This window comes from Medicago sativa, chromosome 5, assembly GCF_051527215.1.
Source record: "Medicago sativa cultivar Bolivia chromosome 5, Bolivia_mono, whole genome shotgun sequence".
NCBI lineage: Eukaryota > Viridiplantae > Streptophyta > Magnoliopsida > Fabales > Fabaceae > Medicago > Medicago sativa.
The window spans coordinates 49,593,886-49,621,726 of record NC_140753.1 but is presented as its reverse complement, the minus strand read 5'-3'; the positions used below and the strand labels follow the sequence as shown (position 1 = coordinate 49,621,726).

Below are 27,841 nucleotides of genomic sequence, written 5' to 3'. Positions count from 1 at the left end.
ACTCTTTTGACAACTATTTTTTTCCTCTTTTTATTGGACAAAAACAATGGAGAGAGGAAAAAAAAGAGAGAATAAAAACAAATTTAAGTTGTCAAGAACTAGATGGACAAATAACATTTCTCAATAAATAAATAAATACATCCCTACATTTGACTGAATAGACACAATTGGCTGACCTAAAATTTATTTTCTAATTAAAAAACTGATGCAACCAAATTTCATTTTGGAGATAATCCTGAGAGCGGTAAATTGATAGTACTTCAAAATTGCTTAGCGGCATTCCAAAAATTGAAGGCCACGCTGGCGATCCGCGTGACACCCTTTTCAGCCAATCATTTGTAATCCAACGGTTCATATCATCAAATAGTTCCTTCACACGGATCGCCACTTAATCCAACGGCAAAACATTTATCTTCTCAAATTCTATATAAAACAAACCCTCCTCATACACATCTCAGCAGAACCAACAACAACAACTAACCAAAATCGAAATTCCTAAGCTCGAAACAAGATCTTGCAATCAATCATGTCAGGAAGAGGCAAAGGAGGAAAGGGTTTAGGAAAGGGCGGTGCAAAGCGTCATCGCAAAGTTCTTCGAGATAACATTCAAGGTATCACCAAACCCGCGATTCGTCGTCTTGCAAGGCGTGGTGGTGTAAAGCGTATCAGTGGTCTCATCTATGAAGAAACTCGTGGTGTTCTCAAGATATTTCTTGAGAATGTTATTCGTGATGCTGTCACTTACACTGAACATGCTCGTCGCAAAACGGTGACTGCTATGGATGTTGTTTATGCACTCAAGAGGCAAGGAAGAACCCTTTATGGATTTGGGGGTTAGGAGATTATTGTTTATTATAATTACAATTAGTGATTAGTGCTAATAGCTTGTTGAATGTTTGAGTACTGTATCACTTTCTTACTCTTCGCTATATAAAATTGTTGCTCAATTACTGTTCTCACCCCTTGTTTGTTTATTCATTTACCTTCAGTACTAGTATTGGTTGATTTCAATATGTATCTTAACTTAGCTACTGTTGCAAAATTAGTGTGAAACACATTGAGTAATTACGAACTAAAGACTAAGCTGATTGATAATCCTGAAGTTTTAATATATAAGACTTGTAACAATCTAATTTAGGATTAAACATTCATACTTAAGCTGTAACAATTATATATAAGATTTGACAAATGATAGTAATTAGTGGTTAGATTAACAATTTATTCATTTGCCTGCCTTTGAACTAGTCCTCCAACTTCTTATCTCTTAGCTCCAGTTGAACTACCCAACCCACTAGGTAACGAAGACTTGATAGGTAACGAAGACTTTATCAAAATAATTTCGAGAGAACTTGTCATTCTGAGGGAACGATATTGCTTGAAACTGTTAAGTTTTACGAAATTTGGCGTTGTAAACGAATATTGTTCGGCAGTAAAGGCTGAATTGCCTGTCACATGGCACGGAAAAAACTGAAATAAGGTGAACTTTGTTTGGCAGAAACCTTTACTTTCAAATTTGTAGCTTAGAATAAGGATAATTGTTGTTTTAATGAAAACCTATTTGATGGTTGTGACCATCCGTGTTTGTGTAAAATGACACTATTGGTAAGATCATGCTAGAAGCCTAGAACTGTTAGCACATAGCTTTTCCCCGTTAACCTTTGATTGTACAATTGACAAGTTTGTTAAACAATTGTTGTAGAGTTAAGAAGTTAGTGCTGATAGGTTCGAATAGCGTAGTTCGTTACTGATTAGTTCTAGTAGCTTTAGCTTTTTCTCTTGAAGATGCTTCATTCGCCTCTCCAACGTATTGTAGATGGTACTCACAATTTACTAAGTCAATGAGATAGATTTTCCAGCCCTGAGTTTTGTCAGCTTTCTTTTATCTCATGAATCCATCTCTTGAGGACACATGGAGTATTCATCCAAGTTTCTACAAGAACCTATTTTTTTCTTTGATCTTTATCTCTAAAAAATTTTAAGAGAAGTATGGTTCAAACATTGCTTAAAAAAATTGTCATGGAACTATGCTTGCTGACAGTGACATCATGATATGAATTCAGTTAACCTATCAGCATGAAATTAAATTGGATTCTGATATGGTTGTGAAAATCTGCTGATCTATTTTTGTTGTGAATTAGGACATGGTACAAACAAGAATAGTATGGGAATTCCCTTTTGAGATTTTAGCTTATATGTCTGATAACATTTGTGTACAACGAACTTTTGATTTGTACGGTAAGTGTAATGGTTAGATGTCACCCTTTTGTTTTTATTATAGTAATAAATAAATACATTTGGGATTGGTTGATCTTCTAATTTGGAAGAGGGTTCAAAATATCTGTTGCACTCATGACACGAGGCAAATAGCAACAAAATTTGCTCTAGTTTGTCAAGTTATCAATAATTTACATTGGTTTTTGTGGTAATTAGAATGAAAAACCTTCAAAATTAGTAGCTTGAATGATGATTGATAAATAAAAATTCACCAATAGCAGTCACCACCAAAGTACTTAACTTTTGATGAGTTTGACCAATATAGGTAACAAAAATTACATGAAGCATGAAGGAGTAATTTTATCATGTATAAAATTCCCTTTTTTTACTTGGATGGTGGGATTGTTTGCTATTTCATGATACATGATGCAGCAGGATTGCTGAACATGAATTTGAGATATCTTGAAAAGACAAACAATATATATGTGTTTGTGTATTACTATTTGGTAGTTGGAGGCTTGGAGCTATTGTATACAATGATATAAGTTTGAACTGAACCTTCATGTTTCTTGCAGTTGTGTGTATTTTGACATCAATGCATTTTAGATATTGTCTAAGATGCGTGTTTATTATTGTTAAATGGTGGTATTTAATTGTGGTTCATATGATAGACACTAGTTTAAAAGAAGTCATTAGAATTTGTGTTTTGATGGATATAATATTTTTGGGAAATGACAATTGACACTTAATTACGGGATTTGAAGAAGTGTTCCTTTTTGCATCAGTGTAGCAGGTTTTGAATGTAGTATATGTCAACTGTTGAAGTGTGAAATTGAATCACTAATTGTAAAAATAAAGTACATCATGTAGTGTATGTGATGGTTGATAACAATCTGTGTTTGCTGTGACTTACGCTGAACATGCTTGCCGCAAAACAGTAACTTTATGGATGTTGATTACACACTCAAGAGGCAAGGACCCTTTATGGTTTTGGCGGTTAGGGTGTTATTATTGAATTGTTAATCAGTACTAAGATAAGTGAATTATTATATAGTCCTAATAGCTTGTTGAATCTTTATAGTACTGTATCTGTGTCACTTTTCTAACTCTTGGCAATATATAATAGTTTCTGAATTCTTGTTCCTTGCTCTTCTTTGTTTATTTATTTAATTTTAAATCTCTGCTTCAATACTGCTTAACTAGCTGGTTGGTTCCGAATTTGTGTCTTAACTATTGAAATATCCAAGTGATGTAACAAAGTCTTTACAATCATGTGATTTAACATATAAATACACAAGATTAAGCACTAAATACACTTATAGAAATATGGATGTTAAATCGGGACCTAGGTTGGTTTGAACTATAGATCTAGGATTAAACTTGGAGTTATCTTAGATAATTTGCATTAATTGTAGTGTATTAGCAATTTGAGTTCTATCATTTGGTTTAACTTGATCAAGCCTATATGTGAGTGTGAAACATGCTACAACGTGATATCTTCTTGATCTGGCGTATAAAATTTCACCAAAAAATCATCACAAAATGTCGATCTTGTTAATCCAATTAGTGCATATGGTTCCTGCTGCTGAGAGAAAAATGTTGCTTGAACCTGTTAAGGTTAATGGAATATGTAATTGTGATTTAGTAATGTTGGGTATTAAAGACTGAACATGTCGATTTTAATAACATGTCAATTTTAATCACAATGCATTGGAAAAACAAAAATAAGTGTAACTGAGTCTGAATTTATGTTGTCCAAAATCAACACTGATACCTATAGTGTTCAAATATCATTAACAACACTAGAGTCTATCTAGTGTAGCTGAAGTTAGGTGATTAAGGTTAGTCTCCTGTCTGTAAACGAAATCGGCTATGCATAATTGTTGCCTTGTGTTTTAACTACTTATACAAGGTTAAACACTAAATATATTTTGAAAAGTAAGGATGGTACGATCTGTTTATGAACCCTTTCATAGGAAGCTGAAGCTCATTATCAAAATAAACTTTTATTGTTGGGCAATAACGGCTGAATTACCTGTTAATAACTTAATTACATGTCACTGAAATAACTGAAATAAGGGTTATATTGTTGGGCAGAAACCATTATTTTCAGATTTGTATCCAAGAAGAAGGATAGTAATTGTTTTAACGAAAACCTGTTTGATGGTTGCGAATATCTGTGTTTGTGTAAAATGAAAGTATGAAACTATGGGTAAGATCATGCTAGAAGCCTAGAACTGTTAGCACATAGATTTTCCTGTTAACATTTGATTGTACAATTGACAAGTTTGTTAAACAATCAGTTTTAGAGTTAAGAAGTTAGTGCTAATTGATTAGAATAGCTTAATTGCTTACTGATTAGTTCTAGTAGCTTTAGTTTTTTCTGTTGAAGATGCTTCTCCAACGTATTGTAGATGGGACTTACAATTTACTTAGTCAATGAGATAGATTTTCCAGCCCTTAGTTTTGTCAGCTTTATTTTATCTCATGAATCTATATCTTGAGCACACATTGGAGTATTCATTCAAGTTTCTATGACAAAATCTAAATATTGTCATGGGACTATGCTTGCTGACAGTGACATCATGATATGAATTCAATTAACCTATCAACATGAATTAAATTGGATTGGATTATCATATGGTTTTGAAAACCTGCTGATATATTTTTTGTAAATTAGGACATGGTACAAATATATTGACTGCTGGATTTAGGAGCTTGAATGATGATTGATAAATGCACTTTGATATGATTTACTAACCTTCAAGTATGATTCACTGTAAGATGCTTTGTTGAATGAAAACATTAACTTAAATATAGAACTAAACAATTGTCATGGTGGTTGGATTTATTATCGACTGGTTGGTCTGATTTCAATCACTCAATTTTTTTTGTGGAAGGTGTAAAACTAAAATTAGGGGCCGGTTCAGCTGTCAGTTTTTGGCGTGACATTTGGCTAGGTGTTGACCCGCTCAAAGATGTGTTTCCTCGCCTGTTTTCATTTGCAATTACATAAAGAATAGACTGTGGCTGATGTTGGGGAATGAGATGGTGATGGTTGATTGTGGAGGCTGCGCTGGCGTCATAATCTTTTCGTTTGGAAGGATGAGTTAGTTATTGGTATATTTTCGTTCCTGGCCGGCATCTCAGCAGACAGAGTGACTCTTGACAAGTAGGTTCGGAAACGTTAAACAATTACTGGCTTTACGGTTAAATCTTGTTACAGTTTACTGGTCTCTTGACTAAGAATTCATGGTCCTTTTTCTCAAGATGAGGTGGATCATTTCTTAAAACATGGTTCAAATCTGAGAGGCAAGAAGTTTAGGAAGGTAAACTATTTGTTTTTGTTATCTACCATCTGGATTCTGAGAAATAAAATTATTTTTAAAGCTGCCATCTGTGACAAGTTGAGCTTTCTAAACCACATCAAAATGGTGACCAAATCAAAATGGTGTCCTATAGTTGGATTGCATCGTTCAAGGCAGGGAGACTTACCTATGATTTCGTTGATCGGTATTCCAATGCTTTATGTATTAGTTTGCATCACTTGAAATCTTTGCTCTAGTGGGTTGAGTATCCATTGTACTCCTTTTAATGATAATCATTTTGCTTATATAAAAAAAAAACCAATTCGATAGTTGTATACTTTTGTGGTTGTTGTAAGTAGAGTGATTGTATTATAAAATTTTTCAAGTGGTGAAGCGACTAAAGTAGCTCAGGTGGTTAACGAACTATAGTATAAATCTCTATCTGATTCGCTTTCCTATAATCTCCCTATCATTTTGAAAAGTTTTTATTTTTCTTAACCTTTTTGATGTTTTTTACGAAAGTTTTAGGAAAGTTTTCAAAACTATGATCATAAAGGTTTTGAAAATGTGCTCCTCTCAAATGAGTAGTTAGTAAAGTGAGAAAATAATACTCGTATTGTAACCATTAATAATTTGTTATGCATGTGCATATAAAGTTGAATAAGGATCATCTAAAGAGAGCAATTTATAATAGAGAATAAGATGACCAATATCAATAATCGATAAACAAATCAATGATTTGATATTATATGCAACACTAAACTTTTCCATTTTAATAAATAGACAAGACTCGATGAGCCAAATCTTATAAAAATACAATCATTGATATGCTAATGAATCTATTAAATGGAGGTATGGATAAATTTATTTGTAAATGTTTTATGGCTTGTTTGGTAAAGCTTTTTTCAGGACATTCTCACGTCCCAATGCTCCTCAAACGCTAAAAGCATGAAGCTACAATACTAAGCTTCAATACAAACGTGACTTTAAACGTGGTTTTCGGAAAACGTGATGGTATACCAAACACACGCTTATTAGAGGAAAAATTATTTGTAAATGTTGTTTAAGCTTTGAATTCTTCTCTACATTTTACTCGGCACAATGGGCTCACCATGTAAGCTGTAACCAAAAACAAGAGAAATGCTAGATGCCGCGAACCGCATGTTCCCGAAAGCGTTGGCAGATTAATATCCATTAGATCTTTTGTTTTAATTGATTGACCGCTTCAACAATTTTTCTTTTGACCACTTCATCATAAAGAAAAAATAACAACAAATTTAAATAAAAACTTAATAACACCAAGAATACCGTGTATTCCGGCCAACAAAAGCTTTAATTGGCCAATTTATCTTTTCGTGATCCCTTCGTGAAGAAATCTTTTGAGACATATAGCAATCACCTTAATTTTTTTTTTTTTTTTTAATAAAATAATAACAAAATTTCATTTTGGAGATAAATGAGTAATCCTTTTTTGAGGAACTTTTGGAGATAGTCTTGAGCGGTCAATGATAGATTACTCCTACTCCAAAGTTCAAAATTTAATTCCCACCCATCAATCATACCAAAATAAAATTGCTTAGCGTTAGCTGCCATCCGAAAAATTGAAAGCCACGCTGGCGATCCGCGTGATAACCAATCATGTATAATCCAACGGTTCATATCCCCAAATAAGTCTTTCACACGGATAACTATCCAATCCAACGGCAAACATCCATTCTCTCAAATCTCAAATTTCTGTATAAAAACCCTTTCGTATATCTCAACAGAACCATCAAATCAAATCAACAACAACCCAAAATCGAAATTCCTAAGCTCGAAGCAAGATCTTGCAATCAATCATGTCAGGAAGAGGCAAAGGAGGCAAGGGTTTGGGAAAGGGTGGTGCAAAGCGACACCGCAAAGTTCTTCGAGATAACATTCAGGGAATTACCAAACCAGCGATTCGTCGTCTTGCTAGGCGTGGTGGTGTAAAGCGTATCAGTGGTCTCATCTATGAAGAAACTCGTGGTGTTCTTAAGATATTTCTTGAGAATGTTATTCGTGATGCTGTTACTTACACTGAACATGCTCGTCGCAAAACGGTGACTGCTATGGATGTTGTTTATGCGCTCAAGAGACAAGGAAGGACCCTTTATGGTTTTGGTGGTTAGGTTAGGGTATTATTAGTAGTAAGAAAAGTGAATTAGTATAATTAGTAGTAAGAAAAGTGAATTAGTAATTAATTAGTAGTAAGAAAAGTGAATTAGTAAGTAGTAGTTATAGCTTGTTGAATCTTTTAGTACTGTATCACTTTTCTAACTCTTGGCAATATATAATTGTTTCTGAATTATTGTTGCTTTCGTCTTTATTAATTTATTGAATTTTAAATCTCTGATTCAATACTACTTTTTTTGCTTGCTTTACTAGCTGATTGGTTCTAAGAATTTTCTTAACTGCTATTGAAATATCCAAGTGTAAGAAAGATTTAAGCAATCTGCTTCGATACTGGTTACATAAAGAAGTACTTTCTAGTCAAGTGATTTAGCATATAAATACACAAGATTAAGTTCTATATACATTTAGAGAAATATGGGTGTTAATTCTCGACCAACGATGGTTTGAGCTAGAGCTTGGATTAAACTGGGAGTTACCTTAGATAATTTGCATTAATTCTAGTGTATCAACCTGTTGAGTTCAATCATTTGGTTTAACTTGATCATTTGATGACTAAGCTATTTGGTTTAACTTGATCATTTGATGACTAAGCTATATTTGAAAATTGAAACCATGTTTAGGTCATGGCGTCATTCTAGAGCCTATTGTGCTGCTTGATCTTGATCTCTAGAATTTTTATGATAACATTGTGAAGTATGGATTAACTTGGGAGTTGTTTCTGCCATATATTCAAAATTGTCTTTTCAGTCCATCCAACGTAGTGATTTGGATATTACTAGTTTACATGTCTGATATACGTTTTGTACGACCAACTTTTGATTTGGAATGTATCATAAAACAGTTGGATGCTGCCCTTTTGATTTGGAGTGTTAGTATAAGCTTTTTGAATCTTTAGGTATTGCATCAGTTCTTGCTCTTGGTTATGTATCATTGTTGCTCATTTTCCGTTCCCAGCCCAACTTAATTGTACGGTATCACTTGGCTATGTGCGACTGTTGCTCTGTTTATTTACACAAGCCATTTTTCTGTTTTTTTTTTCCTTGTCCGAGTTCCTAATTTTGCATCTACTTGAACTTGTTATTATTGTGGCTTATAATGTTTCATCAGAATATTCTCAAAAGGTTTAGGCAGCAAAATATTAACACAGAATATCAATTTCTTGTGTTAAAATTTGATCGGTCCATGGCACACTTGTTCCAAGTTTTCTATTCATGTAAAAAAATGAAAAGATCTTGCTTGAACTTGTTAAGGTTAATGCAAATTGGCATTGTAAATGAGTCATGTTGGGCAATGAAGACTGAATCTGTCAATAATTTTAATCATACGGCATTGGAAAAACCAAACTAAGGGCAAGTTGAGTCTGGGTTGATATGTTGCCCAAACTATGATTCTCATAGGTCCATATTAAACAAAACCTAAAAATGGTATTGTAACGATGAGAATCAGGTTTTGTTTAATATGGATGGACCTGTGAAATTTTGGTAACACATGTGTTTTGTTCTAATTCCAATAACTATAAGCATGTGTTTTGTTGAATCGGAGGGTAACTGCTGCTGTGAGTTTATAACTCTCCCACTGTGATTTGTAAAACCCAATGTACTACTATAACTCATGATTCACTGATTTTCACAATGACCATCCCACTCTCACAATGGTAAATCATCTCTCTCGCTAGAGTCAAGAATATCTGAAGTTTGTTGATTAACGTTACAGTAAACTTAAAGTCATTAAAATGATACCTACTACTACTAGTATTTGATAATTTTGGTAAAACATGTATTATGTGCTACATGAAACCATGGTTAAAGTGTCGTGCTAGAACCTATTTTCCTGTTTGATCTTAATCTGGAAAAGCTTTATGATAACATTGTGAAGTATGAATTGAAAAATGGCTTGAAAATGTTGTGGTTAAGTAGTTATTTGAAATTATTTTCATTGCTACATGGGAAACTTGGGGGTTGTTTTCTAGAATATATTCTGGCTGGGAAAAATGGTTTACTCGTGCTAATAGATTCTATATCTTTGATGAGTTCAAACTCAAAACTTGTATGTGTGAATTTTAAATGACATTTTTCATTTCGTCTATAGAGGAAAAAAAGAACTTTATGACTGTATTTTCAAATAAAATTAAGTAAAGGGAAGTAGCATTTTAATTTGTCCACAATAAAAATTATATTTAACTTATGAGATGTGGATATATATGTCTGTCTGCTAACTCAGTTGATAATATCAATATTACTAGAGGGAATGCTTTCATTTAAATTTGAATCCGAAATTTGAATAGTTTAGTAGCTATGAAGTTAATGTCTATGAAGTTAATAACCAAACTGAACTTAAATATTTGCCATTTTATCTATAAAAAAAATAAAATAATGTGTCATCACACCTTGTCATCTGTACCCAAAAAAGGGAATGCCATCACACAGGAAAGAGAAGTAAAGGACCGAAATACCAAGCTGCAAAATACAATAATGCCCTTCAACATAATTTCAAATGACTACACACTTATTTGGTTCTTATTTGGTTTGGAATTTTCACATTACAACCAGAAAAAGGGTAATTTGGGCGTTTCACTTATTCACCATTCTCCCTTCATATGCAAGGATGCTCTAGTGTTGTTGTACTACATTCTTTGTGCCAAACAAGGTGCCATTTCACAAAGCAACCATTTTTCTTACAAAATAGCTTCAAACCATTTTGTTTCACAGTTTCATAGTAAAGATTCAAGCTTTTTGCAGAACAGTGTCATAGCCATGATGAATGAACAACCATTTGAAGATACCATGATGGAGGTGAGGGAAGATTTCATGCTCTCACCAGATGGTCACAGTGAAGCAACTCTTAGAATAGCCCATTTTCTAAAACCCATTTCAAATTCCATTCATGAACAACCTTTTGGTTTTAACCCATCATCAATGTCTTATGTGTTTGACCCAAAAGAGTGGCCTTTAACAATCAACTTCATTGGGTGGCCCCGCCCACAAATGAAATGGGGTTGTTGGGTTGACCAACTTAAGCTCAAATATGAACCGGTATGGAAGAAAGCTGGAATCTTTGATGCTATAATGAGTACCAAATGCCGCATACTGAAAAATCAAAACTTGCTTTATGGGGTTGTGGAGAAATGGTGTTGTAAGACGAATACATTTGTGTTTCCGTTTGGTGAGGCGACGATAAGTTTGGAGGATGTTATGGTTCTCGGGGGTTACCCTGTCATTGGTGATCCTATTTTCGCGAATGTTAAAGACCGAGAAATGAGAGTGGTGGAAAAGAAGATGATCAATGCAAGAGAGGAACTTAAAAAGACTAAAACAGGTAAGCCAAGAATATCATTATGGATGGATGTTTTCATGGATAAAGGTAGTGAAATTGAACATGAAGCATTCATTGTTGCTTGGTTATCAATTTTTGTTTTTCCTAGGAAATGCATGTTGGTGAAAAGTTCTTTGTTTCCTATTGCTATTCATCTTGCTAGAGGAAATTCTATTGCTTTGGCACCGGCTGTTTTAGCTAGCATATATAAGGATTTAAGTGTGTTTAAGAAAACCATTGTTGATTTGTCAAAATTATCTGTTGGTGGTGATAGATATCCTTTAGAAGTTACTCTTCAATCACCGTTTTACTTGGTTCAAATTTGGGTGTGGGAGAGGTTCAAAAACTTACAACCGCAACCCATGTTGATCAACCGTGGAGACCCTTTATTGGTTAGGTGGCATAGGGTACAAGCCTTGGAAATTGACAATGTTAAGCTGGAATTAGACTCGGCTATTGATGATTTTCTTTGGCGTCCATATTTTAGATATGTAGATGAATGTGGTGTGTTTTATCCAAATGATGCATTTTTGGTACCATTTAAGAAAGATTTGGATAAACAAATGATCTCATTTGTTATATGCTTGAGAGTTTCCGAGCTTGTTGGATTTAACTCTATAGAGCAGTATTTGCCACATAGAGTTGCTATGCAGTTTGGAATGGATCAAGATGTTCCAAGTTATGTGCCTAGATTCAATGAGACTAAATTCATTGCATGGAAAAACTATTGTAGGCTCATATCTGATACAAATTTGTATTTCCCACCAAGACTTTATGAGGCAGATGTAACCACACATTATGCAATGTGGTGGAAGCAATCAGTATTGGGTCATGTCGATTTTGTTAAAAACATTGTGAAGCGGAAAAGAAGTGAAAGCTCAAGGAAACATAGAGCTCATGTTGGAAAAACTAACAGAAGTATTAATGATGTTGGTGTTCCACCTGGATTTCCTCCCAATCTTGTTGACGTTCTTAATTATCAAAATTTTTGTGATGATGTTCCTGCTGAAATTTCTGCCCATGATTGTATGATAGCTGCTAAAAATATTGCTGCTCCTTCCAGATCTGTTGAGGATTGTACGCATTTGTTGAAATCGAAACATTTAGTCAACCATCGTTCTTCATCCTCTTTAGCAGATTCTGAATTTTCAATAGGGAGTTTGGAGGAAGATTATGAAGATTCAAATGGGAACAAAGAAGCAAGGATGATTGACAGAGTCTGTTTATCTGAGACTCAAGGTGAAAGCAAACGGTTTTCTATCACAAAAAAAATGTCTTCATCCAACAATGTAACTGTTACGGAGCAAGATCTTCAGTTTTGCCCGGATATTTCTGCTCAAGCAGAAGCTAAAGAAACGGTTGAAGGACAAGGAAGAAAGGAAAGTGATCATGAACTTGTGGTTTGGTTAAAAAAGCAATACTTGAAGAATCAAGAGGAACTCAGGCATCTGGCAAGACAACAAGAAGAGATGTTACGGTTAATAGATTCGAAGGAGAAGAGGGATGAAGAGTTGAGGCAACTCCTCACTAGTGTTCTGAAGAATCAACAACCACCATCATCTTCTTCTTAAAGCTTTATTTTGTTTTTGAATTCTCTTCATGAAACTCATGACAGTGATGCTCTTTTCACACTAGTTTTAATGAGTTATGATATATATTTTATTAATTGATATGCTTGTGTTATTGGTTGTATGTAGTAGGGACATGACTAACACATATTTTGCTATGTAAATCATGAAGTGAATCTAAAGCCAAATTCATGTATATATTATTAACACTTGAGCTTCCTATCTGAAGTGAAGCATAACTCTTTCCTAATTTCATCATGAGTAACTTAATGTAGCTTTAATTTCTCTTGTACAGTCAAAACACAGATTTTCAAATCTTAAATCTGTAGGACAAAAATCAGAATGGATCTAGATCCTCTGCTGTCAATTTCTTTCTGCATCATCTTTCATTTTTCTCACGATTTTCTGAATGCTCCGTATAATATGCCTTTTTTTCTTGTACAACCTGTGCTACATAATAGCTTTTTTTCGGTAGTAGTTAGAGTGGTGAGTAAATGTGAAGGGACCGAACTTGAGTCTGTTATGTAGATTATCGCAATATTGAAGTCAATGAAGATATTGATTTTTTTATTTGAAGAGCATAATCTAGAGTATCACTTTTTTTCTGTTCTAAAATAATTTTAGGGGCATATTTTGCACTGGTTCTAACCAAGATCTTGTGCATTAGAAGTTAGGGTTACTCTGCATTATTTTTCACTTTCTTTTAACTGCTCTAATGTATGTAGCATCACATTTGCAGTGTTGGAAATGAAAACTGACCGATGATTCTGCAGTCTCACTGGTGTGGCAGATGCTAACCTGTTTCATTTTTGTTTCCCTTTTCGTGAAAACAATTTCGCCGGTATCATTCTCATTCCAATTTCAAACTTCTGTTAAATCATGTTTTAATTTGAGGTTTAAGTCTAGTTTACATCAGACGAAAAAGCTTTATTGTTCATGTAGGTTAAGCCTTTATTGATGCTATTATGCTACTGCTCAAATCATTGCTCCTTTAAGTGTTGCTTGCCAAGGGTACTAGATCTGTTTGAAGTGAATTAATCTTAGCTTGTTGAATCTTTATAGATCTGTTTTAGTTCTTACTCTTGTGGCTGTGTATAATTGTTTATCAATTCCTGTTGCTCGCTCATCTTTGTTTAATTAGTTAAATCTCTTCTTCAATACTACTTAACCAGTTGGTTGATTGCAAATTTTAGTCTTAACTGATATTGAAAATCCCGAGTGTAACAAAGACTCAATACTCTGTTTCAATACTAGTTATGTAACAAAGACTTCAGCAAAATCTAAGGGTGTGTTTGGATGGAGGGTTTAAGAGGGGAAGGGAGAGGAGGGCTTACTTTTCTTTTTTAAATTACGAACATTATAAAATGATTTTTAGAAAATTGAAACAACATGATAAATGATTATATAATACTTAAAAAACACTTAATTTATTCTAAAACAACGTTGTACAGGTTCACGGTACGCAACATGAGAAAAATTTGGTATGGTTGGGGTATAGAGTTTCGGTACGCATCGGTTCGTAGTATTAATAGTATCTAATTAAGTGTAGTAAGCTATCAATAAATTTTTAACAAAAAGATTTTTTTAACTAGAAATTTTAAACAAAACTTAAATTTATTAATAATCACTAAATTTTTACATCCCAATTTGAGAGGTTTTCCTGCAAAATTTATTTGTTCCATTAGAGGTTTTCCTTTCTCTTTTATCTCCTACTAAACCTCTTATTCCTCTTTCTTTAATCTACAACCACTTCTCTCGGTATGTCGACGTTTCCATGAATTATAGAGGAATTTGTGCAAACCAATCCGCAAAAGTATCACGAACCGGTATGCATGTACCGATTTGCGGTTCGTAGCATGTCAATAGAATTATGCGTTGACTTGAGCTAGGACTAAATTTAGACTTCTCTTAATTATTTTCATTAATTGTAATTTATTATCCATTTGAGATCAATCATTTTTGGTTTAACTTGATCTAGTTTATATATTTGATTATATAACATACTATAATCTGGTATCTGCTAGATCTTGTGATTACTGCAGTGTATAGAATTTCACCAAAATATTATCACAAAATGTCGATTTCTTGTGTGTTAATCCAATTAGTGCATGTATCCTGTTGCTGAGAGACAGAAGTTGCAACATGAGTCCTCTTTCTGTTTTTGAATCGGATCTTTTAGACTTTTCATGTTTGCTTTGGAATATGCGGTTCAACATCATTGGCATTATAGGTGGAAGGTGATCCTTAGAGTGCTTTGCAGGTTTTTAGGGACTCATCCTTAGTTCCATACGCTCTTCGCAACCGTTGGCATAATTGTATTCAAGGTGTAATTTCGATTCTTTCATCTCATATTTTTCGTGAGGGAAACTGTTGTGTGGACAAACTAGTAAACCACAGTCATGGAATGGTAAATGTTGTTTGGTGGGAATCTTTACTCTTATTTATCAGAGACAAATATGGGTTTCTGAATTATCGTTTTCCTTAGGTTTCTTTATTTTCAATGTTTTGGATTCCATTTTTGTTTTTTCCAAGGGTTTTGGTTTGGTCTTCCATCATGTACAATTTTCCCTTTCTTAATAAATTTTTCGGATGCCAACATAGTTGGAACATCAAGCTTCATCCTGATGCCTTCCTTTACTTTTGATTCATAAAAAAAACCTCTTAATTTAAATGAAACAGAATTTTAGTCTTAGGCCCCGTTTGGATTGACTTATTCTGAGCTTACATGAGCTTATCTACTAACATAAGCCTTTATAAAAGTGTTTGGATAAATCAATAAAAATAGCTTACCACAATTTCATAAGCTGCTTATGCCAAATTTTAATAAGCCCAAATTTTGAGCTTAACAAGATGCTTATAACGGAGCTTATGCAAATATAAGACCTGCTTCGATTCCCGCAATACACTTTTTCCAAAGCCTATTGTTTTCATTGTATAATTATCTTTTCCAGCAATTAGTTATATACATATCTTTGTTTTATCTCAAAGTAATAGCACACGTACGTTTTTTTTTTTAGGGAAGTAATAGCACACGTACGTAACTACCAACAAAAAAATAAACATTTTTTCAACAATGTATAGGACTATCAATTTTTTTTTTTTAGGGAGTATAGGACTGTCAAACTTTTGCCTATGTTTCATTATTTCTTACTTATATATTTGTATTATTATACTATTTTTCAAAGGGTATTTGAATTAAAATACTTGAGAATAGTGGTTTTTTTTTTTTTGAGGGAACTTGAGAATAGTGATGTTTAGACTATTTATTTACACCTCTAATGTTAATTTTGTTATATAAGAATATTAATGATTTTTTATAGGGTAAAATAAGTTTTTGGTCTCTATAAATATATCTAATTTCGTTTTTAGTCCTCATAAAAAAAAGTAACATGTTTTGGTCATTATAAAAAAATTTAGAACATAGTTTTAATTCCTATAAAATTAAAATTTGTGTAGTTATGCTTAAACTTTTAAATTTTTGAAAGTTTTTTTTTACAAATATCTTAAGAATATTATAAGAAACTCTTTTACCCAAAATTATAACTTTTTAACATCTAATGAATTAAATATAATTTTTTTTAAAACGTCAAGATTTCAAGATAAAAGTAGTAAAATTTTAGACTTAAAAATCAAATTTTGAGCTCATTTTTTTTGGAGGAACTTATTATAATGTTCTAAACAATTATGTAAAAAACCAATCAAAAGTTTCAGATCTTAAACATAATTAAACAAATTTTAATTTAACAGTGACTAAACTATGTTCTCAAATTTTCTTTAGGGACCGTCACATTTCACTTTTTTTTACGAGGACTAAAAATGAATTTGACTATATTTTTAAAGACCAAAAGCTTATTTAACTCTTTTTTATGAATATTAAAATTATTACTCCCTCCGTCTCGGAATAACTGACCCATTTTCTAAAAAAAAGTGTCCCAAAATAACTGACCCATTTCAATTTTCAATACAACTTTCATCATTCCCAATACAATATAACACTAAATAATACTACTTTTATCATTCCCAATACAATATATTCCACTTTCCCCTTTATTTATACATTTTTCTTAATATGTGTGAAAAACAAAATTGTGTCAATTAAATTGGGACGGAGGTAGTACTACATTTTAATATTGTTCTTTTTACAACTTTAAAATCGTGGTTTGATTCCTTAAAAAAAATTGTGGTTTTGTTCTTTGATTTTTTTTTTAAATTAAAAATATTTAACATTTCATAATTGCTTATGTAATGACACATCCAAACACTTCAATTTATGTAAGTACTTTCTAGTGTACATATCCAAACGTAAATAGCTTAATGAGCATAAGAGCTTATGATGTAAGCTCTAGTGCTATAAGCTCTAATGCTATAAGCATCAATATAAGCTGTTTATCCAAACGGTTCTAAATAATACTCTCTCCGATCCTATTTACAAGAAACAATTTACTTTTTAGATACAAACATTATTCAATGTATTTCAAAAGTCAATTTTCTCTTGTAAATAGGACCAGAGGGATTATATTTTAATCCCTTGTTTCACAAGTTTTGAGATTTTTTCACACAATTCTATTTGAGGCTTATTTTCTATGACGTGCAAAATATATTAATGATGTGACATTTTTTATTTGAACCATAAACAACGGATTTTTTTTGACCGAAACAAAGTTAACTATTATCATTAATCAACCAATGTTCAATACAAGAAGGATAAGAATAAAAAATACAGTGACTAACCCAAGAACAGGCCGCCCTAGCTAAACTATGAGCAACCATATTCGTCTGTCTCCTAACAAACTTCACCTCGAAGTTGGAAAATATAACTGATAAATAATACTAGAAACAATAACATAAAATTCCGAATCACCATACCCCGAAGACGATAGATCTTGCACTAGAGTAGATGAGTTGGACTCGAACACAACCCGGTCCCATCTTTGTTAAACAACAGATTTTTAAATAATACGTTTATATTTTGATCAACGAAACAAATAAAAAAAGTTATAAAGTGTTTATGATCTAAATTAGAAATATCACATTATCAAACATAGTTTTACATCACTAATGAATATGACATGTCATAAATAAAATCCAAAACATGAATATGGGAGAAAGAAATTCAAAAACATGTGAAATAAATGGGCTAATATAAATACTAGTCTTTCCACACCTTATATTTTTTCCTTAGGTTGGGTTCATTTTTTTTGGGAAAGAAAAGTTCAAATGTTTAAATTGGAGGCCATGGTGATACATCCAATCATAAGAGAGAAGAGAACAATCTAATTATAATATTCTTTGGTGTCTTATTTATTTCATTTCCAACTTCTTAGAGCACAAACAGTAATTACAAGGTCTGTGAAATTATGAAAAATAAAAATAATAAAAAAATACAATTATATTATTGGGTGAGAGCATAATAACTAAATGCCAATTACGAAATATCCTAGCATAAGGCATATTCAACAATTATTTTTTTTTACTGTAAAAAAAAAACAATTTTTTTTTCTTTCTATTTTAAGAATTCATTCTTCATTGCATGGCTTAAATTTAATCTCTTGGGCCTGGTACTCATACCATCTGTTGCATGACTTTAAACAGATAACATTCATTTTTAATGCACCTCCAGTTATACATACTTAACTCACTTTTTGGACAATCAGCATCAGTTTGACATACAAAAATATCTACTGCAGTGACAAAAGAGGATAAAATAATGTTACTAATATGGGATAAAAAATGTACAAACTAAAAAGTAAAGAAGAGAATCTTAAAAGTGGGTAAAAAGTCTTACTAGCAACGTTCTTTGAAACAAGAAACAAGGAAATAAATAAAATCAGAGCACGCATAAAATTTAAAGTTTTAGCCATATTTTTCTCTCTTTTCCTACAAAGAATATGATTAGACCACTTTATAGTATATAGAGAGCGTGATGTCCTAAAAACAATTATTATTTTTAGTGTTTAAGGAGTTGTAAATAAGCCTCCCTAAAATTAGAATAATTATTAAACGTCTCTTTCGTAGATCAATATGTTTTGTTTGTCACTTTAGCATACTTACGGGGTAAAGTAAAAAAATTGCTAATCATTTAAAATAATTTATTTTTATTTAATTTTAAACCTTTCATGATATAAAGAAGAAATTTAAAAATTTAATAGCTCGAACATAGCACAATCAGAGATTGTCGTCGTTTATTTTTATAATATTTAAATAGAAATATCTAGGCAAAATTATTATTGTTGCCCTTAACCTACGGTAACGATGTCATCATTTATCTTTTGTACGATATTTTTCATATTTTTAATCAATTTTTATATGAATTTTTAAGATTCAAGCCTATGGTTTTATTTTAGTATGAGCTCTTAGTGTCCAAATACACGGTCTTTCACTAAGGTTTTCATATGAATTTTAGATTTGAAGCTTGAAAATCTATATGCAAAAGAACAAAGACGTGAAAAATATAAAGGACGAAATCGTTATCTGAAATTAAATTAAGGGACGAAGTGAATGTAAGAAAAACACAAGGAGGGGGGGGGGGGGGGGGGGTTGAATTGTGTTAGCTTTTTCTTCTTTTTAAACGAAGTTTAGAGTCTGGAATAATGTTCAGAGTCTAATAGCAGCAGATATAAAAGATAACAAAGAGAGAGAGAGAGAGAGAGAGAGAGAGAGAGAGAGAGAGAGAGAGAGAGAGAGAGAGCAATTATTTTGGTTCCTTCCGCATTCCGGAAGTAGTCCAGTTCCCCTTGCACTTTCAAGGAGATTTTCACTATAATCCAATCTGATTACAAATTCTCAAGCACACAAGCAAGAGACTTCAAGTACTCAAGCACACAAGCAAGAGATTTCCTATGCTCAACAAAAGCAAGAGACTTCTAAACAAACAAATTACAAAGAAAGTACTTTGGGTTGAACACTTGATATACAATCAGTGGTGTTCACAATACAAAACAATTCAGACTCTAAGACCCTAGAATTTTAAAGATATGAAATCATCTTCTGATTCTTCAACTTCAGATACCACATCATATTCTGCAGGCAAAATTGAAAGCACATTGCATACAACGTCGAAGTCTGGTTTTGAATCCATGCAACCTGAATCCATTTCGTCATCTCCAACAGGATTCTCCTCGATAGGAGGAAGGGACATCCTTTCTTTTATTGGTCTTTTAACTATTTCAACCACTTTTTCTTTTCCTTTCGGGCCAACCGCTTTGTCATCAGTACTTGCAGCAAAACCCATTTTGGACCTTTGATACCTTCTCCACTAAGTTTGAATCATATGATTTTTACCCTTGTAATTGTTACTGTAAGTATATTTCCTAGACTAATTTGGATTTTCAGTATCATTAGAAACATTTTTAGTAACAATGTTACTGGTACTGCCTTTCACCATATTGTTCTTCCCATACTGAACATTTTTATGGGTTGAGTGAACCCACTTCTGCACAAGTGCCTTAGCATGATAGTTACAAGAAATTATGATATTTACAAAACCCTATCTTTTTATGCTGTTCTAGTGGTGGGATTTTTAAACCATTAGGTACCACCACTTGACCATCAACATTTTTATGGGTTGAGTTAACCCACTTATGCACAAGTGCCTTAGCATGTACTTATCATTTTTTGTTTCGACATGACTTTTCCATCTGATGGTCTCAACACTTTGCATGTATAATGATGCCTAGGTTTTAGTTCAGTGAAATTAATCTCACCGTCCTCGACATCTTCAAAAGCTATGTTGAATTCTCGGTCGCTTTCATTTGTGTCTACGTAAGCAACCTGTTCTCTTTTATATTTGTCAGTTCTGGCTTTTTCAGCCCTCAGTCTTTCGACCTGTCGAACTCTATCGACCAACTGGGCCATATCTCTCAAGTGTTGAGTATCTAATTTCTTCCTGATTGAATAGTCTAGGCCACCGATGACCATTTCGACGAACTCATGTTCAGGCACTTGAGTAAAACATCTAGCCTTTAACAATCTGAATATGTTCAAGTAATCATCAATAGATTCAGTTGTTCTTCTCCTAACACTCGCCAATTTCTTTAGACTTATCTTAGATTGGCCCATGTAGAATTGTTCATGGAATAACCTTTTCAATTGAGTCTAATATTGAATGGAATGCGGTGCAAGTGTGATGAACCATGTAAAGGCATTTTTTTGTTAGAGAATTTGGAAAGAATATTAATCTTAAATTCTCATTTTTTGCTATGTCACCAGCCTCAGTCAAATATCGTGCTATATGTTCGACAGTAGATTCACTGGAATCACCAGCAAACGTTGTGAACTTAGGAATTTTACAACCCCTAGGAAGTTCAGTTTGTAAAACATATTCCGACAAAGGAGATACAAAGATTGGCCTATGTAAACCTATGTTTAAGCCATTTTGAGCCATAATATTTTTTGACCAAATTGGCTATGTTGTTATGGGCTCCAATTTTTTGTTGTTGGACATTCCTAACAACTTCATATGCATCATGATTCTTATTTATCGAAATGATCTCTAGTTGTGCCTGAATTATTGGTTCAACCGGTTGAGGCTGAGGCATACTCCCTCCGGTCCTATTTATAAGAAAAATTTTGGTCAACAAAAGTCAATGTATTTGGTTAAAAAATTGGACCAAATACATCCACTTTTATTGACCCAAATTTCTCTTATAAATAGGACCAGAGGAAGTATGTTGTTGTCTCTGAACCATGGGTTCGACAACTTGCAAAGGTTGAGTATTTTTGATTTGTGGGATATTTTGGATTCGAGGAATACTTTGGATTTGAGGAATCTGTTGATAGACAGGTTGTGGAGGGGCGAAGAAATCCGTTATTCTCCCCATTTGAGTGGCTAATGTTTGGTAACTTTGGTTTGTACTTTGAATTAAAGGATTAAACACTGTATCAATTTGTTGCGTTAACAAATTAACCATTTCGTGGTTACTCTCATCCATTTGTTGCCTAAACAACATCATAAATTCTGTAGTTAAGGCTGGTATAGCACTTTTGCCAAAAACACTAGAACTTGAAGGACTATGTGTATTGAATGGCGTGAATGGATAGTGGTCTGCAGATGCAGACACATTATTATGCAAATTTTCCATCATCGAATTTGGCATACCATAAGGTTGTTCCCTAAACAGATTTTGAATTGTTATTTACCTATCATCAAGTCTAGGTCTAACTTGAGGATTAGGATACATAGGAACACTGTTAGACACTGGTACACCAGTAGTAAATGGAGGCACAAAGGTTCCAATTTTTGGTCGTGTCATTGTAGCGGTTGTTGTCGGAGCTGTTACTTCTATTTCCGTCAAAACCGGCATAGCCATGGTTGCCACCACAACCATTGATACACTAGCACCCACTGTAGGGCAGATGCCTGAGTAAATTGTGCTTGTGAAGAGGACTGTGATGATTGTGATGATGCAAAAGCACCACTACCGGTGGGTTTAATCATTATTTTCAAGGATTTACCACTTCTTAAATGCATGCACAAACAAGAGTTTTTCCCAGAAAAAGTTTACTAAAAATAGTTGCTAATTTTCAGAAAACACGTTTCACAAGAAAAGTTAGAAAAATGTTTGAAAAAAATGAAAGTTATTTTCAAAATTTGCACAAAGAGGGTCCCACCGGGCCTGCCAATTTGTTCACCGGTGTTTTTGGCAAACAAGAAGGGCTGGTTTTGGCTACTACAAGCAAGATCAAACCAAAATTCCTATGACATGTTGTGCTAAGTTTTTCTAGAAAAAGAGTGAACGTTCATCAAATTCGTAGGTTGCTTTATGAACAAGACGAATCCGTATGGCATCTTTCGCCAGAAAAAGGATAAAGTAAAAAGAAAATGTAGTAAATGCAAATAAAAGACTAAAAGTTTAAAACACATAAACTTAAATAAAAGATAAATTGCATTGCATTAAAATAAAGGTGGTTCGACAAATCAGTTTACATACATTATGTATAACTCTTTTCTCTCGCACCGGTACTTTGAGTGTTTTAGAATTTCTATAAGTGATTTGCGACCCGTTTTCCCTATGGAAAACTACTATGTATACATAGCAAAATAATTGGAAAAAGCCTAACTCCATGATCAACAATTCCATTTGGAAAACCGCTTGTCTCTCATGTTTCCATTGAGGAAATCACTACTATTTGGATTCAAATTCTTCCCGCCTCGTTATTAATTGCTTGGCTTCGATGAGCTTGTGTTCTTGGCTTACGTCTTGTCGAACTCTGGGACCTTTAGACCCTTTCATGCGCTAAGTCCAAATCTCGTTGAAATCCTCAAGTTGAAAGGGAATGACTTCGATTCCTGCAAAGACAAGAGTCAACCAATGTTGATTGCATTAAATGAGCCTTTTGAAATTAAAAGCTAACACCTACCAGCCCTAAACTATTTTTTCAGTAGCCATCTTAACTGAAATGATTGCTGGGGTTAAATATGCTCTCTGAATTCCGACAATTTCTTCATGGTACTTGGGATTGTTTGCAGGGAATTCCCTCTAGAACCACTTGGGACAATGCGTTCGACTAATGAAAGGGTTCATGTAAGGGGTGAAAAAGGTACATCGTAGGAGTATGTTGAAGTATTCTGAAAGCAGCTGTGAAGTAGAAAGATTGAATTCCCTTCTTATAAGGAAAGCCAATCTTGTTCCCTCTACCTTTTGACTCCTCACTTCCGATTCATACAATGTTAGAATAAAGAAACCCAATTGTTGTTCGAAGGTAGCAACTAACCACATTTGGAAAACACATAAGGGACCAGAGATAGAAAGCACTTGTCCTTCTTTTAGGCGTTGCATAGCCTGACTACCATACCCAAAAGACTCATACAAGCTTCCCAAAATAAGTCGACTTAAACAAAAATTATGGATTTCATGAAATTGAATAGCCATTCCTATAAACTTCTTTGCTACTTGCAAGGAGCTTGTGCAGAACACGAAGTGGGATAACCAAAAAGTAAGGAATGCTATGTTTTCTTGATCGGAAAACTCACTAGTATCAATTTTGTAGTGGTTAGAAATCAAGTTGATATAGCTGGCTCTCTTAGTGGAGAAGTTGAAATGGTTTTCTTCTCTCACTATACTAGGGTTATAAGTTTCACCTGTTGGTCGAAGCCATGTGATAGCCGCCACATCAAAGAGGGTGTGGGTAAGCATGCCACATTTCAGCTAGATAGTGTAAGTCAAACCCTCCCAGAAATGAATGGCAACAAGAAGTAAGTTGACATCATAATTAGGGCCAATCCTAGAGAGCTGGGTGAGGTCGAAAGTTCGTAAAGTTTTCCAAAGTTGAGATTTCTTAAGTTCAACTTTGTCTAGCCATTCGACATAAGTACTGTTATTGGTAGTGGGGGGCAGATCGAAATACTCTATGAGGTGCACTCATATAGCTCATATTATACGGACCCTATGAAAATATCCTAGGGGTTGCACCCTCACAACCAGGGAAAAGGGCTTTAATCTCTTTAATATCTACGCTAGAATCTGGTAGTGTCCTTAAGAAAGAGTAAATAGTGTTGGAGATGGAGTAAGGAATCAATACCTGAGATTGCCAGATCTTAGCTTATTCAGCTTCTAACAAAGGATTTGGAGTGTGAGCTTTATTGTTCTTCTGGGGAAGTGCACTCAGACTGGCAGCCATAGGAACAAAACTGTTTTGAGCAGATGATGATGCCATAACTTTTGATTATAAAAGCTTATGAAGAAAATGGAAGATTCAAAGGATTTATAGGTTTATGCAACAACGGGGTTTTTTGAGTTTTTTAGAGGAAGCAAGAGAAATAAGATTGCAAGAAAAGTGAAAAAGGGAAAAGAAGTGGGATTTCATACTTTTTGAAGAAAAAGAAAGTTAGGAACCTTTTGGGTTCTACTCCAGGAAGGAGATTCTACATGGTCGAACATTGAGAGATTTTGGGAGCATGCTGAAGCTATTTGATGACATTTGTGTTTTTCTAAATGATGGCATGTCCCACTAGCTTTATGAGAAAGTGGCGCTATAAAGGGAATTTTTGTAGGATGTGAGTTGAAAGGACAAGTTTGAAAACAATAATGATGAGGATGAGGTCATTATATTCTCTTGAAAACATAAGTTTTTGAAAATGTCAATCTTCTCTTTCATTTAAAAATTCAGTCGAAAATGACACATTTGGGGGGCAATTTGTTAGCCTATATTTCCAAGTGTTTGTTTTCAACAGGAGAAAGTTATTGTCGAAAAGGAAGTTCCTTCAAGTGTAGACTGAATATAAGTGTGATTCAATATGATACATTTTAGCATTCTTCAAAGTTTATGGATTCGACTGGAAGGAATTCAAATCCTCTCTAAGGAGGCAAGATCAAAAGTCCAAGACACGTGGAAAGCAGGTCAAGTCTGTCGAAGATATATAGTTTAAGACTGTTGGTTTGTAAGTTATTTTGGAAATTAGGGTCACAAATCACATGCAAAAGTTCTTCACACTCGAATTATCCAAGCGTAGAAAGAAAAAAGTCAAATGAATGTATGTAAATGATTTGATGAACCATCTTTATTAATGCAATGCAAACTTTTTTCTTTTAAATCTCTTTACTTTCGTCTTGTAAAGCTTTTGTTTATCTTAGTTTCTAAAAACCTTATTGATTCTGTCGAACAAGGCAGTTATCTTCATCTTTTTACATTAAACTTATGAACATCATGAACACTCAAACAATTTATGGAAAAAACATTACACAACATGTCCTAGGATTTCTAGTTTGATCTTGCAAGTAACATTTCAAAACTAGGATTTTTGTTTATCAAAAACACCGGTATAAACAAGACTTTTTACCCTTATTTATCAGGGAGTATTATTTTTAGAGACAAATATGGGTTTCTAAATTACCGTTTTCCTTAGGTCTCTTTATTTTTACTTTTTGGTTTGTGTTTTTGTTTTTTTCGAGGGTTTTGGTTTGGTCATCCATCTAGTACAAATTTCCCGTTTTTAATAATTTTTTTTGAGCAAGGTGGTATAAGATGGGGGTTGTTTTGGGGTGCCAACATAGTTGAAATGTCAAGCTTTCTCTTGATGCCTTCCTTTGCTCTTGATTCAGAAAAAACAATTTCTCTTATTTTAAATGAAATAGAATTTTAGTCTTAATATTTCTAAATAATATATTTTAATCCCATGTTTCACAAGTTTTGAAATTTTTTCACACAATTCTATTTGAGGCTTATTTTTTATGACTTGCAATATATATTAATCATGTTACATTTTTTATTTGAACCATAAACAGCGGATTTCTAAATAATAGGTTTATATTTGATCAATGAAACAAATAAAAAAAGTTATAAAGTGTTTATGATCTAAATTAAAAATATCAGATTATCAAACATAATTTTACATCACTAATGAATATGACATCTCATAAATAAAATCCAAAACAGGAATATGGAAGAAAGAAATTCAAAAATATGTGAAATAAAGGGACTAATATAAATACTAGTTTTTCCACACGCCTTATATTATTTCCTTCGGTTGGGTTAACTTTTTTTGGGAAAAAAAATGTCAAATGTTTAAAAGGAGGCCATGGTGATATATCCAAATTTAAGACAGAAGAGAACAATCTAATTATAATATTCTTTAGTGTCTTATTTTATTTCATTTCCAACATCTTAGAGCACAAACAGTAATTACAAGGTCTGTGAAATTATGAAAAATAAAAATGATTAAAAAATACAATTATTGGGTGAGAGTATAATAACTAAATGCCAATTGCGAAATATCATAGCATAAGGCATATTGAACAATTGTTTTTTTCTCTCTATTTTAAGAATTCATTCTTCATTGCGTGGCGTAAATTTAATCTCTTGGGCCTGGTACTCATACCATAAACTGAATGACTTTATACAGATGACATGCACTTTTAATGCATCTCCAGTTATACATATTTAACTTACTTATTGGACAATCAGCATCAGTTTTACATTCAATAATATATACTGGTGAAAAAAGAGGATAAAATGATGTTAATTACTAAAATGAGATAAAATATGTACAAACTAAAAAGTAAAGAAGAAAATCTTAAAAGTGGGTAAAATGTCTTACAAGCAACGTTCTTTGAAACAAGAAACACGGAAATAAATAAAATCATAGCACACACAAAATTTAAAGTTTTAGCCATATTTTTCTCTCTTTGCCGGTAAAAAATAGAATATGATTAGACCACTTTATAGTGTATAAAGAGCATGATGACCTAAAAACAATTATTATTTTTAGTGTTTAAGGAGTTGTAAATAAGCCTCCCTAAAATTAGAATCATTATTAAATGTCTCTTTTGTAGATCAATGTGTTGTGTTTGTCACTTTAGCATGCTTACTAAAGGGGTAAGGTAAAAAATTTGCCAATCATTAAAAATAATTCATTTTTAATTAACTTTCAACCTTTCATGGGAGACAAAATTAACTTTCAAACTTTCGAACATAGCACAATCAGAGAGTGTTGTCGTTGATTTTTATAATATTGGAATAGAAATATCTACAAAGTTACTCTTGTTGCCCTTAACTTACGGAAACGATTTCATCCTTTATATTTTTTACGACATTTTTCATATTTTTGATCAATTTTTATATGAATTTTTAAGATTCAAGCCTATGATTTTATTTTAGTATGAGCTCTTAGTGTCCAAATATATGGTCTTTCACCAAGGTTTTCATATGAATTTTAAATTTGATGCTTGAAAGTCTATATGCAAAAGGACAAAAATGTGGTGAAAAAATACAAAGGATGAAATCGTTATCTGAAATTAAATTAAGGGACGACGAAACCATGCGTCCAATATTGACGAAACCCTAATCCTCTACCTACCAGTTCCAGCAGAAATAGTTAGCACAACCTTGATTAGGGAGACTAAGGATGTCCAGAAGCCGATCTACTTCCAGTGAAGTTCTACCAGGACCGAAGGCTCAAACAGTACTGTGTGGCCCGCCAAATAATGGTGTGAAACGACCAACCAGTTAAGAAAAAGTTTTTCATGCCAGGCCATGCCCGAAGGATTACAAAATGGACGATTTAACTGTCAAAATTTGATGTGTGGTATGAATCCAAAAGGCCCTTAAGGCTCTGGTCTTGGCAGACATCGCGACAATGATGGCATCCGAAAAACCATAATCATTCCATCGATGGATTGTGTACATCAAGTCAAGGGGTGTGGGGCCAAAGTCTTATTGAAAAATTACGAAGTCATCAAAATCCAAGTCTCCATCCGCTTAAATTATGTGAATACAAATAACCAGTCTGAATACAAAGCATGCATAGCCAGACTCCAACAGGTAGCAGAAATAGGGACTCAAGAAATA

General features: G+C 33.3%; 4 protein-coding genes and 1 long non-coding RNA gene across 6 annotated transcripts; 3 read left to right on the top strand and 2 right to left on the bottom strand.

Moving 5' to 3' along the window:
- The first annotated feature begins 450 nt into the window (after positions 1 to 450).
- Positions 451 to 1,011, top strand: LOC146922680 (histone H4). Its single transcript, XM_085715483.1, has one exon. The coding sequence runs from the start codon at positions 527 to 529 to the stop codon at positions 836 to 838; it is 312 nt and encodes a 103-aa protein (XP_085571609.1). The 5' UTR covers positions 451 to 526; the 3' UTR covers positions 839 to 1,011.
- A 6,268-nt stretch (positions 1,012 to 7,279) lies between these two features.
- Positions 7,280 to 7,848, top strand: LOC146922679 (histone H4). Its single transcript, XM_085715482.1, has one exon. The coding sequence runs from the start codon at positions 7,361 to 7,363 to the stop codon at positions 7,670 to 7,672; it is 312 nt and encodes a 103-aa protein (XP_085571608.1). The 5' UTR covers positions 7,280 to 7,360; the 3' UTR covers positions 7,673 to 7,848.
- A 2,453-nt stretch (positions 7,849 to 10,301) lies between these two features.
- LOC146922678 (uncharacterized) lies at positions 10,302 to 13,633 on the top strand. Its single transcript, XM_085715481.1, has one exon. It carries the CDS (start codon positions 10,430 to 10,432, stop codon positions 12,557 to 12,559), a length of 2,130 nt encoding a protein of 709 aa, XP_085571607.1. The 5' UTR covers positions 10,302 to 10,429; the 3' UTR covers positions 12,560 to 13,633.
- Positions 13,634 to 17,830: 4,197 nt separating this feature from the next.
- On the bottom strand, positions 17,831 to 26,986 carry LOC146922676 (nodulin-3-like). 2 transcript variants are annotated; one of them, XM_085715480.1, is made up of 2 exons: positions 26,592 to 26,777; positions 17,831 to 18,234 (listed from the first exon to the last, which is right to left on the bottom strand). In XM_085715480.1, exons 1-2 carry the CDS (start codon positions 26,665 to 26,667, stop codon positions 18,119 to 18,121), a joined length of 192 nt encoding a protein of 63 aa, XP_085571606.1. In that variant the 5' UTR covers positions 26,668 to 26,777; the 3' UTR covers positions 17,831 to 18,118. The 2 variants fall into 2 exon arrangements, 1 of the variants encoding a protein (XP_085571606.1); XR_015012554.1 differs by lacking the exon at positions 17,831 to 18,234 and adding an exon at positions 26,112 to 26,485 and having other exon boundaries at positions 26,592 to 26,986.
- On the bottom strand, positions 22,428 to 24,480 carry LOC146922677 (uncharacterized). The gene is made up of 2 exons (XR_015012555.1): positions 24,077 to 24,480; positions 22,428 to 22,844 (listed from the first exon to the last, which is right to left on the bottom strand). It is a non-coding gene; the product is annotated as an uncharacterized LOC146922677 (long non-coding RNA).
- Positions 26,987 to 27,841: the final 855 nt, after the last annotated feature.

What these genes read in the sequence shown, in the direction of transcription:
- LOC146922680 (XM_085715483.1), top strand. Translation starts at nt 527, where the DNA reads ATGTCAGGAAGAGGCAAAGGAGGAAAGGGTTTAGGAAAGGGCGGTGCA.
- LOC146922679 (XM_085715482.1), top strand. Translation starts at nt 7,361, where the DNA reads ATGTCAGGAAGAGGCAAAGGAGGCAAGGGTTTGGGAAAGGGTGGTGCA.
- LOC146922678 (XM_085715481.1), top strand. Translation starts at nt 10,430, where the DNA reads ATGATGAATGAACAACCATTTGAAGATACCATGATGGAGGTGAGGGAA.
- LOC146922676 (XM_085715480.1), bottom strand. Translation starts at nt 26,667, where the DNA reads ATGGCTAAAACTTTAAATTTTGTGTGTGCTATGATTTTATTTATTTCC. An exon ending in TGTTTCAAAGAACGTTGCTT is followed by an intron (nt 18,235 to 26,591) that starts GTAAGACATTTT and finishes TCACTGCAGTAG; the next exon opens with ATATTTTTGTATGTCAAACT.